This window comes from Echiichthys vipera (genome assembly GCF_963691815.1).
Source record: "Echiichthys vipera genome assembly, chromosome: 2".
Taxonomy (NCBI): domain Eukaryota; kingdom Metazoa; phylum Chordata; class Actinopteri; order Perciformes; family Trachinidae; genus Echiichthys; species Echiichthys vipera.
The window spans coordinates 5,240,906-5,259,947 of NC_139827.1; the positions used below are offsets into that span (position 1 = coordinate 5,240,906).

The following is a 19,042-nucleotide window of genomic DNA, read 5'->3' on the forward strand; positions in this document are numbered from 1 at the left end:
AAAATATTAATATAAGTATAAAATAAAAATATTAATATTAGTACTTTTACTTTTGTTTAGGATCTGAAATAATGAATTAATTTGTAACATTGATATTCTAAATTAAACTTAAAACGTATAAATAAAAATACAATAGATAAAATATAAATATTAATTTGTAAAAAACATTTTGAAAATAAATAAAAATATTAATATTAGTTTATTAGTATTACATGGGTACTTTTTTAATGATCACAATGAATTCATATTTTAAAACTTTTTTAAAATAAATAATATTGGCATAAAATAAAAATATGAATACAAGTACTTTTACTTAAGGATCACAAATAATGAATTTATTTGTAAAAACATTTATATTCTAAATAAAACGTATGAATACAAATATTAATAATTTGTAAAACATTTTTAAATAAAATAAATAAACATATGTATATTAGTTTATTAGTATTATATTAGTGCTTTTTCTTAAGTATTACAACGAATTATTTTTTTTAAACTTTTTAAAATCAAACAATATTAATATTTAACTATACTTAAAGGATCACAAATAATGAATTCATTTGTAAAAACATTTTTATGCTAAATAAAAAATAATACATAAAAATAAAATATTAATTTGTAAAAACATTTTTATGCTAAATAACAAATAATACATAAAAATAAAATATTAATTTGTAAAAACGTTTATATGCTAAATAAAAAAAATCATATAAATAGAATAAAAATATTATTAGTAGTTTTACTAAAAAAAAAATAATACATATAAATAAAATACAATGAATAAAATATTAATATTAATTTGTAAAAACATTTATAGTTTTACTTGACTCTGGTTCTAACAGACTGCCACGTCACTGACTGACGTAACGAAACAACAGCTGATTTTCCCGGGAAAATTAAATTCCGCCAAAACCACAAAACAGCGTTCTGTTTAAACTCCCGCCACACGCCCTCTCGGCTTCTTCACCACTGACGTAACATCCGGTCTGTGACGCTAGGCCAATGAACGTCGGGTACACTGTTGCTGTGACCTTTGCTCGACCAATCAGAGCACAGCAACGGGTGACGCAGAGGATCCGAAGCAGCTTTGGCGCAAGTTTGAGCTCAGTGTGCGGAATAAACCGGAGCAGAGCGACGCGGAGAGGACTCCGGGACAGGAGAAGACACTTTTATCCGAACTGAGAAGACTTCCTCCAGGTTTTTAAAAAGGTAAATAAAATAAAAACACTTTAATTTAAACGTTTAAAGGCGAAGCGCGCGCAACATCTGCGTCGATCGTAACCGGAAAAGAGTTCCGTCTTCTTCTCTTTCGAGTTGTGTAGTTCGCTTATCGCCTAAAATGTCCCCTTAAACTTCTGTTTCTTGTTTTATATTTAACTTTACACCGATTATTATGTTAACACGCTATGTTTTAGTTTAAACTACAGTCATGATAATGTCGTAAATGTGATTCTTTTAACGTAAAGCTGTCTTGGCGCCATTTAACAACCGCGCTGTATTGTTTGTTTGTTCTGAGGGAGATTTAATGAAAATATAACTTAAATATGTTTTATAACCTTTATTTAAACTAAGGAATATATTGCGGATTAACCTCATATACATTGATGTGTTCCTGAATCATGGAAACCGATATAAAGTTCATATAAATATAGTCTTAAACACATTTACATTTGTACTATTGATCATCAGCTTAAAGTTGATTTAGACTGTTGGTGTTTAATGCAAAGTTGTGTCGGTTTTAAGAAGTTAACGCTTATTTACAACCAGAAAAACGCATTATATAAGAGATGATTTTTATTATTTTAATAATTAAAGCTGCTGTAGCTCAAGAACTTTAAGTAGAATTTGAGGTATTTGTATTTTATTTGAGTATTTCCTTCTTAATGCTACTTTATACTTTGACTCTGTTTTACCTCAGAGTGAAAATTTGTACTTTTAAAACTGTATTCTGGATTAAGATACCGAGCATAATATAAAGTAGTTAAAATGAGCTCCACATTTATCAGCTGCAGCATTAAAGTGATGCAGATTAACGACTAAACATGTTTAAATAAATAAATGCATCATAAATACAGAAATAAATGAAAAGATGATGAAATGTAAAGCATGTATGTATTTTATCAATTTATGTATTTATTTATTTTATTTTTACATTTATTTAATGTATTTATTAATACATTCATGTATTCTTTAATGTATTAATACATTTATTGAGGCATTCATTCTTTTTATTTATACATCTTTTTTAATTTATACATTTTTGATGCATTTATTTTATTTCTAAATCTATTTATTTTATTATATAATATAATAAATATAATACTATTTATACATTCATTCTTTAATGTATTTATTTATACATTTTTAGGCATTAATTCTTTTATTTATAAATGTATTTAGTTATGCATTTATTTATACATTTTTGAAGCATTTATTATTCTTAATTTATTTCCGTTTGTTTATTCCTGTATGTATTTATTTATTTATTGAGACTGAAGCCGTGTTTAGTCCTCCATAAAACACATGGATGCATTAATCTTTATGCTTTAGCATTTGTGAGATTCACGCCAATAAAGCTGAATTAAATTCTTCAATAATTGTAATGCTGTAATATTATAAAGTTTGGTGTGTTTTCTGTTTAAAACGCCTGTAAATTTAAAACAAAGTGATGTAACGAAATCCAAATTCAGAACCAGGAAAAATCTGCATAAATACTTGTTAAACCTTTCTCCAGGTGTTTCCTTTTATCTAATTATTAATTCTTATGTTTTCTGTTTCAGACTCAACATGCCCAGCACGCGCTCCCACGGTCAGGCTCAGCCCACGCTGTCCTTCCCTCGCCGCAAATCCTGCAGAGTTTCCTCCCGCTCCAAGACGCCAAAGCAGCCACAGACGCCTCCATCACCATCACCGACCAAGCCTGAACCCCAGCAGCTCCCCGCCCCGGCTTTGACCCCGAGGCGTCCTGCTGTCCAGTCCGCACTGCTCTCCCCAAAACGAGCGGCTCAGCCGTCGCCCCCCAGCCTCCAGCCTCGGCTTCCACTCAGCCCCAGGAAACGCACAGGTGAGCGAGACTGAACCAGCATCGACTCACGGGACGTGCAGGGGTCGTACGGGGGTCCGATTTAGTACAGGGGTCGTTCAGGTGCTGGGAATCCTTAAAAATGCTTCAATTTTAAGCTTTCAAGGCTTGAATGATGATGATCAGAATAGTTGATTATATTTCTGTGGAGTTAGTTTTCCTCCATCGTCGTCCATCTGGAAAACTGTCTCCAAACATCATGTGTGTTGTTTATAGGACAATAACATCAAATTTGATGTGATGAACCAGTGCAATATTAAGTTTACTGAGGATCTTTCTTTGTAAATATGGAGTTTTCCACAGCTGTGAGGTGCTGGAAAAGACTAAAAATGCTTGGAAAGTGGTGGAAGTTGACTTTAGAAAAGGTGCAGAAATGCTGCATGTGTTCATGTGTAACCTTAAATAAGTGTCACTGCCTAAAACGGTCTGTTGCGTGTTATTGACGCCTGTGCAGCTCGGCGTCTTTACGTCAACACAAAACTGTCAATCGCCTTTTTTTAACTATGTTTTTTGAGTTTCAGACCTTTTTTTATCAGTGTTCTCAAACGTCTCTGTTGTTGTTCCTTCTGCTTCTGAATTGGTTTGGTTTTATCAGTTCACGGTTAGCGTCTTCTAGTGACGTGCACGACTTCCTGCTCATTAAAACATTTGTGTTTCCTTTCTCCAGGTGACGAAAATGGCTGTAACCTTGGTGCCGCCCTGCTCGGGTCGCCGCCAAAGCAGAGCAAGCCGACTCCGACTTATTCGCCCCGGAAGCTCGGCTTCAACGAGAACTCGCCGCTCCTGGCCCGCCGCCGGCTGGTCCCATCCTTGTCACCGCGGAAACCGCTCTCCCCCACCGCCGCGTCGTCCCCAGGGCGACAGGAAACGCCCGCTGGAAGCCCGGCCCGCCACAACTCTGAGAGGAAGACGCCGGCTGTTCAGCTCTTTGCAGAAAGTAAGAAACTCTTTTTATCAGAAAAAGAAACTAATAATAAACGTGTTTCAGAACAACTGTAACCATCCAAATGTCTTGTTTAGTGATCGACCGAAGCATCGGCCGCTCGATGCGGGCTGCTACGGTTGCCGTTTTTTCCCCAACATTATTTACGGAGAGGCGCCCACAGGCAGCTCCGTGTTTCTGGACTCCTAACATTTGTCGTCATTGTGTAATTTTTTATGGTGAAAATTGAGGGAGCAAAAGTCGTATCAGCTCAAGAAAACCATCAGTTCGTATTGGTTAAAAAAAAGCAATAATAAAAATATAAATAATAAATTGGTATCGGCATTGGCCCTAAAAATCCCCTCTTCGATCCCTGATCTTGTTTTGTCGCCCAAAACCAAAATGTTTCCAGTTTAATCTCCTGGAAAATTAAGAAAAGTTTAAGTATTCGCTCACGTTCGCCTCCACGTTTCTCCTCCAGAGTCGCGGTTTCTGAACGTGAAGCAGGCGCTCCACACCGCCGTCCCCGAGCGCCTCCTGTCCCGGGAGGCCGAGCGTGCGTCCATCCGCTCTTTCCTGGAGGAGAAGGCCCTGCAGCGCCTCCCCGGCAGCCTCTACATCTCCGGAGCCCCCGGCACGGGCAAGACGGCGTGCCTCAACTGTGTGCTGCACGAGATGAAGGTACTTAAACGTTTCTGCTTTGTTTTTATAACGTCATCATTCTTATTTATTTAATTACTTATTTCATTATCTATTTATTACTATTTAATTATAATTCTTTTTATTAGATTTATTAATGCCCTTATTTATTTTATTATTTATTTATTTGTTTATTAATGTAATTTATTTATTTCATTATTATTCTTTTTATTAGACTTATCAATGCCATTATTTATTTATTTTATTATAATTTTTATACTATTTAATTATTATTCTTTTTATATTTATGTTTATCAATGTCATCATTAATTTAATAAGTTCATTATTTGTTAGTTATTAATGTTTATAACCGTGTTTGTGTCTCGTGGTCCCGTCAGGCCGAGCTGACCCCGGTTCAGACCGTGCTGGTGAACTGTATGAGTCTGCGGAGCTCCCACGCCATCTTCCCGCTGCTCGCCGCCAAGCTGCAGGCGCCGGGCGGACAGAAGGGGCTGCAGGCGTTCCTGACGGCCCCGGGGCCCGCTGTGTGAGTACCTGACTGACCTGCTCCGCCCGCTCTCAGTGTTTAAGAGGAGCTAGAGGAGTCTGAATCTAACAGACACGTACGTTTGTTTGTTTGTTTCCAGGCTGCTGGTTCTGGATGAGATGGACCAGCTGGACAGTAAAGCTCAGGACGTCCTCTACACCGTGTTCGAGTGGCCGCACCTGCACAAGTCTCGCCTCTGCCTCATCGGTGAGAAACGGACGAGAACATTTACACACAACAGGAAAACACACGTCTGACCTTTTTTATTATTATTATTATTATTATTATTATTATTGTTGTTATTCAGGTTCCTACAAAGTCTTGAAAGTGTTTGAAAATGCTTCATTTTAACATTTATGTTTTTTTGGTTCGGGAATAAACTTTAATTTAAAAATTCTCCTTATAAAATGCATCGTTTTCAACACAATCTGGTTTTTCATCAGAGAGAACGACGTGTTTATTAACAAGGAGAAAAAAATATAAAAATACAATTAAATTAATATGACATATTTAGATCGACAAAATATAAAACTTTTAATTAGCAAAAGAAATTATAGTACATTTAAATCAGTTATGAATAAAAGAATAATTCATTTTAATCAACAAAATTAAATAATACATTTAAATAAGCAAACTAAAAATATGTTTAAATTTAAACAAACAAACCAAAATGATACGTTTATATGTATTCTTTTATGCATTATTAATTTAAACAAGAAATAATACATTTAATTAAGCAAACTATAAAAATAAGAAAACATTTAAATTAAGAAAAGTCTTTTTAATATTTGAAATAAAAGGATTAATTGTCTCCTGGCGTCTTAGACGATCTGGGCATTTTTTGTTTTAGATGTGGAAGTGCTTTAATCTGTTTGTTTATTATTATTATTTTTATTAACAACAAAACATTAACTTTTTTAACCTTCTGATACAAAAATGTGTTTTGAAAGAACTTCTGACGCAAAATGTGAAAAGTTTCCAAAACAAACACGGAGAGAAACAAAGAAGTGGTGAAAGATATTAATGCATTATTATTATGATTTAATAATGTTCTGTTGTTTCTTTCTTCAGGTATCGCCAACGCTCTGGATCTGACCGACCGTATCCTGCCGCGGCTGCAGGCTCGCCCTCACTGCCGCCCGCTGCTGCTGCACTTCCCCCCGTACAGCCGGCAGGAGCTCGCCGCCATCGTGCAGGACCGGCTCGCTCAGGTAGACGCAGGCTGAGATGTTAACTTCCTCTTGGTTCTGAAACCTCCCAGACGTTTGTACTCAGTACTGTTCTGCGCTCTTCCTCTCAGGCGTCGGCTGAAGGGCTCCTGGACGCCTCTGCGGTTCAGTTCTGCGCCAGGAAAGTGTCGGCGGTGTCGGGAGACGCCAGGAAGGCTCTGGACATCTGCAGGTACGAGTTCAAGTTCAGCGTCGTCTCTGCTGGTTAAACGCCAGAAGTAGCTTTTTAGATTAAATGTAGATCACTGAGGAGTTGAGTTAGTTTGACATTAAATCCGTTTCCTTGGTTTCATCCTCAGGAGAGCCGTGGAGGTCGTGGAGTCTGACGAGCGGAAGAAAACCTCGGATCAAACGTCTGAAACTAAAGGTGAGCGTCGCCGCCGCTGCGTCTGAACGGGCACATTTATTCTGTTTCCTGACACAAACACTAACTCCAGCTCTTCCTGTCCTTTGGTGCGTGCAGCGTCCCGGGTCAGCCTTCCTCAGGTGGCGCGGGTGCTGTCGGAGGTTTACGGCGACCGCATGGCGTCTCAGTGCGGCGGCGGCTCTGACGGAGAGAGTTTCCCCCTGCAGCAGAAGCTGCTGGTCTGCTGCCTGCTGCTGCTCACACGCACCGGGAAGAGCAAAGAGATCGTCCTGGGAAAGGTGAGTCGCCCCGCGGGCTTCTGTTCACGCAGACGCAGAGACGGCACAGATGTGACTCAACATTTACTTTATTATTCTGCATCACAACACAAACGTGTACGTGTAAATCTCTGAGCTTTAATGTCTCATAACCAGTGTTGCTGAGTGATCATTTTTTCGTGTGTTAAAGAGTAAAAATGACGTGTTTGTTTTTGTGTTTCAGCTCCACGAGGTGTACAGTCGCCTGTGCGCCCAGCGGCAGGTGTCTGCGGTGGGTCAGGGCGAGTGTTTGTCTCTGTGCGGTCTGCTGGAGAGTCGAGGCATCTTCTCTCTGAAGAAAGCCAAAGAGGCTCGACTCACCAAGGTGAGTCACGCGCCGCGCTGCGACACCACAGCACCGCCACAGCACAGCACCGCGACACACTACGTCAAATATAAGAATACGTTTAAAGTAACAGAGTTTGTTGTCGCTCTGACACTTTCACATCTTTGTTCTGAAACTGTTGCACAATAATTTCCCTCGGGGTAAAAAAAAAGCTCCTTGAATCTTTCCAAAACAAACAGAAATAAAGAAAAATATTCATTTTATTTTTATATATATGTAAATATATTAGTATCTTTGTCTTTCCTAACGTTAATGTTTTGAATTAACTTCTCGAAAACAACTATTTTTCCACAGTTTGCTGTTTTCTTTCTACCCAACGACTCGTGTAAACCAAACATATTTGTAATATTTATTAAAAAAATAGAAATAAAACCATCCCATCGTCACATTTCTTTGTCTAAAACCCAAAAAGATTCAATTCACTTTGATGTAAAGTCAAAAAAAGCAACAAAGTCTTGTATTAAAAGCCTGTAACTGTTGCATTTTTGGACCTTTTTGCTGGAAAAAACGACATTTTTGTGGCTTTAATTGACTGATTGTTGCAGCTCTGCGTGTAAATCCGTTAAAGATCCGATGTCTCTCGTATAAACGTTTGAGTTTGATGTGTTTTCTGTGTAAACGTGACGCCTTTGTTTGTTTCCTGCAGGTGTTTCTAAAGATCGAGGAGAAGGACGTGGAAAACGCTCTGAAGGACCGGACGCTGCTGGGGAGCATCCTCGCCGCAGGACTCCCCTCGTGATCACACCTGTTTTTTTTTTATAAAGACGTTTGTTTACGATGATTTTTCTGTTTTTTATTCTCGTTTTTGCTGAGAGTTTGTACAGTTTTTGATTTTTAAATGAAAAATAAGATTTTTTCCCCTCATACCGACGCTCAGCTCCTGAGCCGATGAAATATATGAAACTTTCACGTCTGTTGCAGATTTACAGCGTTTTGTTTGTTTGGATTTGTGACGTTTATGCTGTAAATAAACAAATGTACAGAGCTTTTAATCAGTCACCTTTTTGTTTCACTGTGTGTTTGTTTGATTTCCTTGTGTTTAATATGTTATTTTTCTGCAACAGAAGCCGCTCTCTAACTGAAGCAGGAGTGTGTCCGACGCATCTAAAGCTTTTAACCTGCTGAAGTAACGAAGCTCTGACCGGATTAAAGGGTCACGCGTCGCAGCAGCAGCAGGGTCAGGGTCAGCAGCAGCGTCAGGGTCAGCAGCAGCAGCAGGGTCAGCGGCAGCAGCAGCAGCAGGGTCAGCGGCAGCAGCAGCAGCAGCAGGGTCAGCGGCAGCAGCAGCAGCAGGGTCAGCGGCGGCAGCAGCAGCAGGGTCGGCGGCGGCAGCAGCAGCAGGGTCAGCGGCGGCAGCAGCAGCAGCAGCAGCAGCAGTAACAGCAGCAGCAGTAACAGCAGCAGCAGCAGTAACAGCAGCAGCAGGGTCAGCAGCAGCAGCAGCAGTAACAGCAGCAGCAGCAGCAGGGTCAGCGGCAGCAGCAGCAGTAACAGCAGCAGGGTCAGCAGCAGCAGCAGCAGCGTCCTCCTCTGCAGCAGCAGCAGGTTGGACACGACTCATGCTTTAGTCCTGTGGCTCCTTCATTAGCTCCCAACAACAATTATATAAAAGTGGAATTTAATTGTTTAATGTAGTTGAACTCTCAGTATTAACGTGGGTTTGGGCAAAAATAATACTGCTGCTGCTATTTTTTAATTATAAATACTGCTGCTGGTAGTGAAGCTCAATGCTTCAACGTTTTAGCTAATCCAATGGGTTTTTTGTTAATGTTAATGATACTTTTTTACTATTTCAACAGTTTTTCTGTTAATACTTTTATACTAACTATTTCAACAGTTTTCCATTACTTACTTTAACAGAAAAAAACTGCTGAAGTAGTTAATGATACGTTTTTTCACTAACTATTTGTACAGTTAATCCGTTTTTCTGAGTTTTACTTTAACTAAATTATTTCCAATTTATACAAGTTTATATTTCTACTCCTGTCCACTAAAAACTACTTTATATATTAATAGTAATATAATATTATATATATTATAACTACATCTCAGAGGGAAATATCGTACTTCTTACTCCACTGTTTCATACATTTAATCACTAATTTACAGATTCTGGTAATTGATAAAAAATATAACCAGCAAATAAAACAGTGTATAAAATATTAAACTATATAAAGTATTAAAATTAGCTCCATGTTTCCCAGCTGCAACATTAAAGCATCGATCAGTCCAATAATATAACACATGTCAGTGCATAATGAGTCCTTTTGGTATTTTAAGTATAGTTTGATGCTGATACTTAATATTAGTATCTAAAGTAATATTAGTGTTTCTATGCTGTGATTTTGGTTTTTATGTAAAGCATCTGAATATTTTTCAACAATGAAAGAAAAAATGTTCAACTTTTAATTTGGGGATAAAAAATAAACATAAAGCAAGACGTCGCTTCCGATCTGACGGGTAAATAAAGTGAATTTAGTGAAATAACGTCGATAAAGAAGATATTTTATTCCATATTCAAACATCGGACACAAAACTATTCAAACCAGGTTTTATTGAAATATGATTTATTCACAGCAAAGTGGGTGAAAATATAGTTGTGCATGTTTCAAATACAAATACAGCGAGCAGAAATGTAAACGTGTTTGGAGATAGAATATTTAAACATACCAACATATAATAATAATAATAATAATATTAATAATAAACAACACTAACTAAAGCTTTTCCAGATACAGCGAATAAACGTCGGCTTCTCCAACAGTGCATTTCACAAACTCCTCACACATAATATATATATTATATTTCTATTTTTTTAGCTTAAACATGAGATTTATTTATTTTTAACAACAATTTGAATGTTTTCCTGTGATTGTCTGAAACAAATCAGCTCCTCAGGTCCCGAAATAAAGAAAAACACAAAGTATCTTTAAATTAAACGACTTTTAATCTTCTTTCAACCTGAGACGTTTGCTGGAAATCAGGACTTTATCTTGTAAAAATGTCTTTTCTTTTATTAAATTACATATTTTTAAACTGTCACACAGAAGTAACATCTGTGTGTGCATTTAGAAACCAAATATATATATTTTTTCCCAAATAATAAAAGGTTTTTGGATCTTCTGCTGTACTTTTCAGAAACATTACGTTGATTTTCTCTTTAAAATCGAATCATTTCTCAAATTCCACGTCGTCAGTTACGCTGTGCAGCTTCAACATCATTAGTTTAAGAGTTAATATTAGTTTTAATAACAATCTGACGTGTTCTTTTAAACATTAGACCGTTTAATCTCCTTTCAGTGAAACAGAATCGACACTTAAAGAGTCTGAAACACGGAAACGAAGCTCAGGTTGTTCGTGCTGAAGACGTTTAAGCCACAAACGCTTTAAGATCTAAAACGTACGCAAAAAAAAGAGGCGTGAGGAGACGCGAGGACGTCAGTGTGTCCAGTTTAAAACAACACACACTCACACACACATCTGTACACCTGACTCCCCTCTAAGATGATGTTTTGATCTTTTTTTTTACAATATTAAAGAGAAAATATTCAGTTTTTCTTCTTGTCCAGGCAAAAAAAACTACATTCACACCATAATATAATATAACATTTGTCCTTTCATTTATCATATTTTTTTTAAACATTAACAGATTTTTAAAAGCCAAAATGGCAGATTTTCAGTGTTAAATTCAGATTTTTGTTCCTAAAAAGTGAGAAAATGTGAGTAAAATCCTAATTTTCAGTGTTAAATTCTGATTTTTGTTCCTAAAATGTGAGTAAAATCATAATTTTCAGTGTTAAATTCTGATTTTTGTTCCTAAAAAGTGAGAAAATGTGAGTAAAATCATAATTTCCAGTGTTAAATCCAGATTTGTGCTATTAAAAAGTGAGAAAATGTGAGTAAAATCCTAATTTTCAGTGTTAAATTCTGATTTTTGTTCTTAAAAAGTGAGAAAATGTGAGTAAAATCATAACTTTCAGTGTTTAATTCTGTTTTTTGTTCCTAAAAAGTGAGAAAATGTGAGTAAAATCATAATTTTCAGTGTTAAATCCTGATTTTGGTTCTTGAAAATGTGAGTAAAATCAATATTTTCAATGTTAAATTCAGATTTTTGTTCTTGAAAATGTGAGTAAAATTAAAAAAGAGATTTAAATTTGAAATAATCTCACAAACGTACGAATCTAGTGTTAAAATAAAGTAACAGCTGTGTTGTTTCACACTGGACACTTGAAAACAACAATTAAGAGTAAATAAATAACTGTGCACATTCATAGTGACGAGGTTCGTCCGGTGCTGAAACATTCTCAGCGATTTAAAACACGTTACGTTGCGTCCGTGATGAACTTTAGCCCTCGGTTTGAGTCACGACGACATCGACACTTATTTACAATCTTCCGTCACGTCAAACGCTCAGAAACGCACTTTTCTTCACTACGACACGACTTTGATTTCACGGAGACGTCAAATCTAAATATCAAAATACCTTCAAATATATTTAAATTAAACTTCACTGGATGCAAACTCACTTTTTTTTCACATTTCATATCGTTGCTGGAAACAAACGCCGCTCCTGTCGAAGCAAATACGCTTCAGACGTCTTAATTAAACATAAATTAACAATATTACAGTGTTGCATTTTAATAAGTTACTATTTAAAACGTTTAAATTGTTGACTTTTGTATCATCACCCACGAGACGTTGCAATTATCCCTCCTTAAACTCAAGCAGAAGCTGCATCTCACTGAAGAACGAACTTAAATCTGAGGTTATTGGAAAGGCAGTACACTTTAAATAAACCTTTTACTCTGAAAATACTCGTTTAATCTGATTTATGTGGATTATTCTGATCTAAATATCAGAAATGTTCCCGTTTGGTCCGTGTTTTCCTGCTGCCTTTGAGTTGTAAACGCACACAGCTGCCTTTTGTGAAAGAGGAGTGAAAATAAACGCGTCTAAAATAAAGCAAATACATTCAAATAGTGATCAGACTGTGAATTTCCCTTCAAAATAAAAGCTCAGAACGACTCAAATCTCTCTACATAAACAGAGAAACGATATTTCACCTCGACAAAACTGATCCGGTTCAGTTTGTTTCGCTGCTATCAGACGAAAAAACACAAGTTTATTTTCAAATGACTCATAAATAAGTTGTTTTTTTAAATAACAGTCAGATTTAAAGGTCTTTGAACACTGTAAACATCCTCGTTTACGTGGATTTTAAAGGGAAACGATACATTTAGTGGTCGTATGGAGGACGGAAGCTGCCAAAATAATAATAATAAATGCAAAATTAGATTAAAAAAATACATTTTAATTGAATTAATACAAATAAAGAAGCAAATTAAAACAGAAATTTGAATTAACGTCACATTTTCCTCAGTTAATTTCAGTTAAATCATTAATTTTTAATATTATTTTAGAGTTGCACGGTTGAACAGATTAGTTGTCGAATATTAAATTAATTGGTAACTATTTTAATAATCAATTAATCGTTTTGATTCATTTTTTAAGAAAAAAACCTAATAATTCTCTGACATTTAAAGACGTCATCTTGGGAAAAACATCCACATTTTTTTACCATTTTAAAAATAAGTAATTAATTAATTGAGACTGAAAATAACCGTTAGTTGCAGTCTTTTGTTATTTTTGGTTCATTTAACGGTGTTTTATATAAAGGGGTGAATGGGGCACGATTTATTATATTATTAAAATATTTATTGTATTACAAGTTCTTTGAAACGTTATGTTTAAAAATGCAAATGAGGCGTTAAGTTCTGAAATATGAGGTTTTTTTTTTATACATTTCCAGAACAGAAACGTGAACATTTGATAAAACCAGGTTCAACGTTCTCGTTTAATGTCGACATATTTATAATATAGAGATATTTACAGAAACCACTTTTAACCATAAATCAGAAAATACTGTTAGTTTTGTTTTCTGCTTGTTTTTATGAATCAATTGTAGAAATCAGATCAGAGATCACCATGAAACTTATTACTGACATTAAGGCGCTTATTTTTTATAGTTTTAAGTTTTCTAAAATGTTCTGTTTAAATATGCAAATGAGGAATTATCTGATGTTAACTTTTGATGAATTAAGGAGAAATCTACAGCCACAAACGAACAAAGTGAAGTCAAATAAATGTTTTCTTAAACTAAAAAGCAATTTATTCATTTATTTATTATTTGTTTGGCAGCTTCTTCCCTCCGTACTGTGCGTCTGTGCACTGTTTTAATGATATTTCTATGGTTACACTTATTTAATTCATATTATTATATGAAGATTTAGTCTGTGAGTGTGTAACCTTTACTTTAATATCATATATATGTATATATATTTATATTTATGTATAAAACCAAATATTGTATCAGTTTATCTCCATATTTAATGATTCAGTCGTTACTGAGCTCTGATCCAAAGCTTCTACTGTCACGGACCTCGTCTCGTTTAATGTTTGGTGAACGTCTGTGACTTTAAATGACACAGTGTTTAAATAAATAACCGTATAAACTTTAAATTTTGTGTGAGTTTTGTGTGTTTTCTCCCTCGACAGCAGCGATTCGCTCTCACGGGACGCCGTTGGACTCTATCGACACGGTTCTGTTCGTGTCACCGCTCTTCTTTAGCGAGGGATCGTGGTTTAAAGGGGGGCGTCCCGTCTCTACCTCAGCCGGGCGGAGAAGCAGCGCATGTACTCCGTCATCCAGCGGTCGTCCACCACCGTCAGCTGCGACCTCCTCGTCTTCTCCAGGTCGGCCGAGCGAGCCCGCCGGCGCTCCGGGTTGGAGCCTCGTTTGTCGGACTCCCTGCGAGGCTGAGCGCAGGCGTCGGGCGTGTTGCTCTGAGAGGAGAAACCAGAGAGATGCCCGCGTTTTATTATTCATGTCTGCGGAGTTTCTGGTGACACGGCTTCACTTCTCCGGTGTCCTGTGAGCGAAGTGGAGCCTCGGAAACACCCGACACTTTAACTCTTCAGTGGTTCCTCTTTTAAAATCGCTTTAACGGAAGATCACCAGGACAAAGATGTCTAAAGATCATGCTTGTGCTCTTTTTGGGTTTGTATCTTATTTTCAAACTAACCATTGACTTCACGTTTCTGAGCAGATATCCTGATATGCTAATAAAGTCCTTCTTAAATGGAAAAATGACAGTTTATATATTTACACAAGCATCTGAAGGCGTGTTTAGTTTTGCTTTCGTCTACGAAAACGATGACGAAATATTGTCGTCAACGACCCTTTATCACGTGACGAAAACTAGACGAGACGAAACGAAAATGCTGGGCATGTGACGACGACTAAGACAAAATATATAATGCAATTTCGTTGACGAAATGTCGTTGTTTCGTCTCGTTTAATCACGTTTTTATTATTATTATTTTGCTGTTTTTCTGTTTCCTGTGTCTGTGTGTGAGACTAGCGTGTGTGTGTCTCTCTCTGTGTGTGTGTGTGTGTGTGTGTGTGTGTGTGTGTGTGTGTGTGTGTGTGTGTGTGTCTAGCGTGTGTGTGTGTGTGTGTCTAGCGTGTGTGTGTGTGTGTGTGTGTCTAGCGTGTGTGTGTGTGTGTGTCTAGCGTGTGTGTGTGTGTCTGTGTGTCTAGCGTGTGTGTGTCTGTGTGTATTTGTTTGTGAGAGTGTAAAGTGTGTGTTTAGTTCCTAACTGACTGACTCACTCTATAAGTGCACTAAACTTCCCCTTGTTGGCCAAATACTTTCACTAGTTTTGTGTTTCACAGAGCAAATCACACTGAACTGAATTTAGCATCAACATAAATTGGATTACCTCTTCTAGACCTGTAAACTAAAGATATGTGCATGAAAACTAAAGATATGTGCATGTAAACTAAAGATATGTGCATGAAAACTAAAGATATGTGCATGAAAACTAAAGATATGTGCATGTAAACTAAAGATATGTGCATGAAAACTAAAGATATGTGCATGTAAACTAAAGATATGTGCATGAAAACTAAAGATATGTGCATGTAAACTAAAGATATGTGCATGAAAACTAAAGATATGTGCATGTAAACTAAAGATATGTGCATGAAAACTAAAGATATGTGCATGTAAACTAAAGATATGTGCATGAAAACTAAAGATATGTGCATGAAAACTAAAGATATGTGCATGTAAACTAAAGATATGTGCATGAAAACTAAAGATATGTGCATGTAAACTAAAGATATGTGCATGAAAACTAAAGATATGTGCATGTAAACTAAAGATATGTGCATGAAAACTAAAGATATGTGCATGTAAACTAAAGAAATGTGCATGTAAACTAAAGACATGTGCATGTAAACTAAAGATATGTGCATGTAAACTAAAGATATGTAAACTAAAGATATGTGCATGTAAACTAAAGATATGTAAACTAAAGATATGTGCATGTAAACTAAAGATATGTAAACTAAAGATATGTGCATGTAAACTAAAGATATGTGCATGTAAACTAAAGATATGTGCATGTAAACTAAAGATATGTAAACTAAAGATACAGTATGTGCATGTAAACTAAAGATATGTAAACTAAAGATATGTGCATGTAAACTAAAGATATGTAAACTAAAGATACAGTATGTGCATGTAAACTAAAGATATGTAAACTAAAGATATGTGCATGTAAACTAAAGATATGTAAACTAAAGATATGTAAACTAAAGATATGTGCACGTAAACTAAAGATATGTGCATGTAAACTAAAGATATGTAAACTAAAGATATGTGCATGTAAACTAAAGATATGTAAACTAAAGATATGTGCATGTAAACTAAAGATATCTGCACGTAAACTAAAGATATGTAAACTAAAGATATGTGCACGTAAACTAAAGATATCTGCACGTAAACTAAAGATATGTAAACTAAAGATATGTGCACGTAAACTAAAGATATCTGCATGTAAACTAAAGATATGTAAACTAAAGATATGTGCATGTAAACTAAAGATATGTGCATGGGTTTGGCTAAAAGGAAATGTTGGTTTCATCAATACTACTAGGTACTTTTATATATTGATTAAATATAATTGCATCACTAAAAAGAGACTAATATACAATTTTCCTCGACTAAAACTAGACTAAAAAGAATATAACCGTGACTAAAACTAATAAAGACTAAAATGACAGCTTGACACAAAAACTAGAGTAAAACTAAAAGTAAAACAGGCCAAAAGCAACACCAGGCGTGTTCATGACGTCTATATCATGCGTCGTCATCACAGGAGCAAATCAAACCTCTGACGCTGAAGAAAAAGACCTTTAACTTGCTCTAAAATGCTGAGTTTTCCACACTCACGTGATTCGGCGTCCTCCTGACCTCCGTCCGTCTCTCGGTCCACTCCAGTCGGCTGGACGGCGTCCGGTTCTCTTTCTCCTTGGTGCTGATCGGCGGTTGGCTCTTCGCCCTCGGCGGTTTGCGGACGACGGCCGGTTTGTCGTCATGGGAACTGTCCCGGTGTAACGGTACAGACCTAGGGGTGCGCCGGCGGTGACGTCGCTTCGGTGCCGGGTTCACCGGCTCCCCGTCAGAAGAGGTCGTGTCTGCGGGGCCGTTGTCTGTCGCGGTGTCCTCCGAGGCGCCGCTGCCGTTTGGAACCAACGAACCACCGCTGGCTTCAGTCACGCCGTTTTCTAGAATCGGTTGACAGTAAAAAAATTGTGTATCTAATGTATAATAATGTTAAATATTATATTTCTTTTAGAGAGCAGACTTCTGAGACCTTTGCTGAGTCTGTTTTTCAGTCGATTGTGTTTAATATTCTGCAGACTGACCTTTCTTAAATGTGTGGAGCTGAAAGTCAGAGCTTCTGTTTCATATCTGAGCTCGGTGTGTGCACACGAGGATACAGTGAATATTTTTAGCTTCAGCGTCTGCTGAGGTAAAGCGGCCTCAGACCCTCAGACCCTCAGCGTGACGCTCACACAGGAGCACAAAGAAACTCCCCCTGGGGTTCGTTACAGTTCCCAAAATAAACACAAGAACCAACAGAAACAGGACACTCACTCACACTGTCCATCCGTACCGTGCCCAAACAGGTTCCACGGCTAAAGTCTAGTTCGTTAGACCAGTGTGAGTGCAACCGTACCGCGGCTAGGTGCGGCACGGCTTTTGTAAAACATGTTTGCACATGTTGCACAGATATGCTTATGATATGATCTGGTCACAGTCTCCTCACCTGTGGTCGGTGCAGCTACATTCGGTGCTTCTCCACCTCCCAGGTCAGTCTCTCCGCCCTCAGGAGAAGGTTTGGGCCCGGGGCTGGACAATATCTCCTTCGTCTCCGAGGATGACGGCGGTGGGAGGGACAGAGGGGCGATTTTGTTCCTGGTCAGCCTCGGCGTGGACCAGCCGCTGGAGTCCGAGCTGCTGTCCCAGCCCTCCCAGAACCAGGGCTTGTGCGAATGCTCCATCACCCGCCGGGTCAGACGGTACTTCAGAGAGTCCTCGTAACATTTGGAAAACGTCTCCCACTTTGGATCCCTGAACTTCTTCATGTACTCCGTCCGGATTTTCCTGGTCACCATGGTTACAGCTCCTGTCTGGTTCTTATCACTGTAAATATGAAGCGGAGCAGGAAGTCAAACAAAGACGTTAACTGCCAAAATGTGTTTCTGTCATATTCATGTCAAATTAAAAAGAACAGTGTCAGAAGCTGTGTTGGTTTTTAAAGGAGTGTTTTATTCAGATCCTTAAGTGTTGCATTGAAAGTACAAGTTCAGTAAAAGTGTGTTTAATCAGTAAAATGTAGTTAAAGTATAAAAAATGTCCCCTGTGAATGTTATATTATAAACTTAGTAGACATCCCTCTGGGGCTTAAAGCATCAGAGGGAATTTAAAAACTGTACTTTTTTAAGACAGTTTTGATCTGTAAAAAGACGAAAATCATATTAGAGCATAGAAAATTATAATAAAAAAGTTTAAAAAATCATAGAAAATTATAACAAAAAAGTTTAAAAAATCATAGAAAATTATAACAAAAAAAGTAAAAAAAATCTGAAAATTATAACAAAAAAGTTTAAAAAGATCATAGAAAATAACAAAAAAGTAAGAAAATCATAGAAAATTATAACAAAAAAGTAAAAAAATCAGAAAATTATAACAAAAAAGTTTTAAAAAATCATAGAAAATAACAAAAAAGTTTAAAAAATCATAGAAAATAACAAAAAAGTTTAAAAAATCATAGAAAATAACAAAAAAGTTTTAAAAAATCACAGAAAATTATAACAAAAAAGTTTTTAAAAATCAGAAAATTATAACAAAAAATTTAAAAAAAATCATAGAAAATAACAAAAAAGTTTCAAAAAATCATAGAAAATTATAACAAAAAAGTTTTAAAAAATCATAGAAAATTATAAAGAAAAAGGAAAAAAATATCTGAAAATTATAACAAAAAAGTTTTAAAAAATCATAGAAAATTATAACAAAAAAGTAAAAAAATCATAGAAAATTATAACAAAAAAGTTTAAAAAATCATAGAAAATTATAACAAAAAAGTTTAAAAATCATAGAAAATTATAACAAAAAAGTAAAAAAATCACAGAAAATTATAACAAAAAAGTTTTTAAAAATCAGAAAATTATAACAAAAAATTTAAAAAAAATCATAGAAAA

At 36.3% G+C, this 19,042-nt stretch overlaps 2 protein-coding genes across 2 annotated transcripts; one reads left to right on the forward strand and one right to left on the reverse strand.

Annotated features, from left to right (window-relative positions):
* Window positions 1–1,070: 1,070 nt before the first annotated feature.
* Window positions 1,071–8,208, forward strand: cdc6 (cell division cycle 6 homolog). The gene is made up of 12 exons (XM_083929859.1): window positions 1,071–1,209; window positions 2,781–3,064; window positions 3,750–4,019; window positions 4,486–4,685; window positions 5,042–5,190; window positions 5,291–5,397; window positions 6,262–6,401; window positions 6,491–6,591; window positions 6,719–6,786; window positions 6,883–7,064; window positions 7,267–7,407; window positions 8,075–8,208. The coding sequence occupies exons 2-12, from the start codon at window positions 2,788–2,790 to the stop codon at window positions 8,165–8,167; spliced, it is 1,728 nt and encodes a 575-aa protein (XP_083785985.1). The 5' UTR covers window positions 1,071–1,209; window positions 2,781–2,787; the 3' UTR covers window positions 8,168–8,208.
* Window positions 8,209–14,091: 5,883 nt separating this feature from the next.
* ccsapa (centriole, cilia and spindle-associated protein a) lies at window positions 14,092–17,956 on the reverse strand (the record flags this gene model as incomplete). Its single annotated transcript, XM_083936175.1, has 3 exons — window positions 14,092–14,271; window positions 16,728–17,062; window positions 17,608–17,956. 3 exons carry the CDS (start codon window positions 17,954–17,956, stop codon window positions 14,092–14,094), a joined length of 864 nt encoding a protein of 287 aa, XP_083792301.1.
* Between the last annotated feature and the right edge of the window lie 1,086 nt (window positions 17,957–19,042).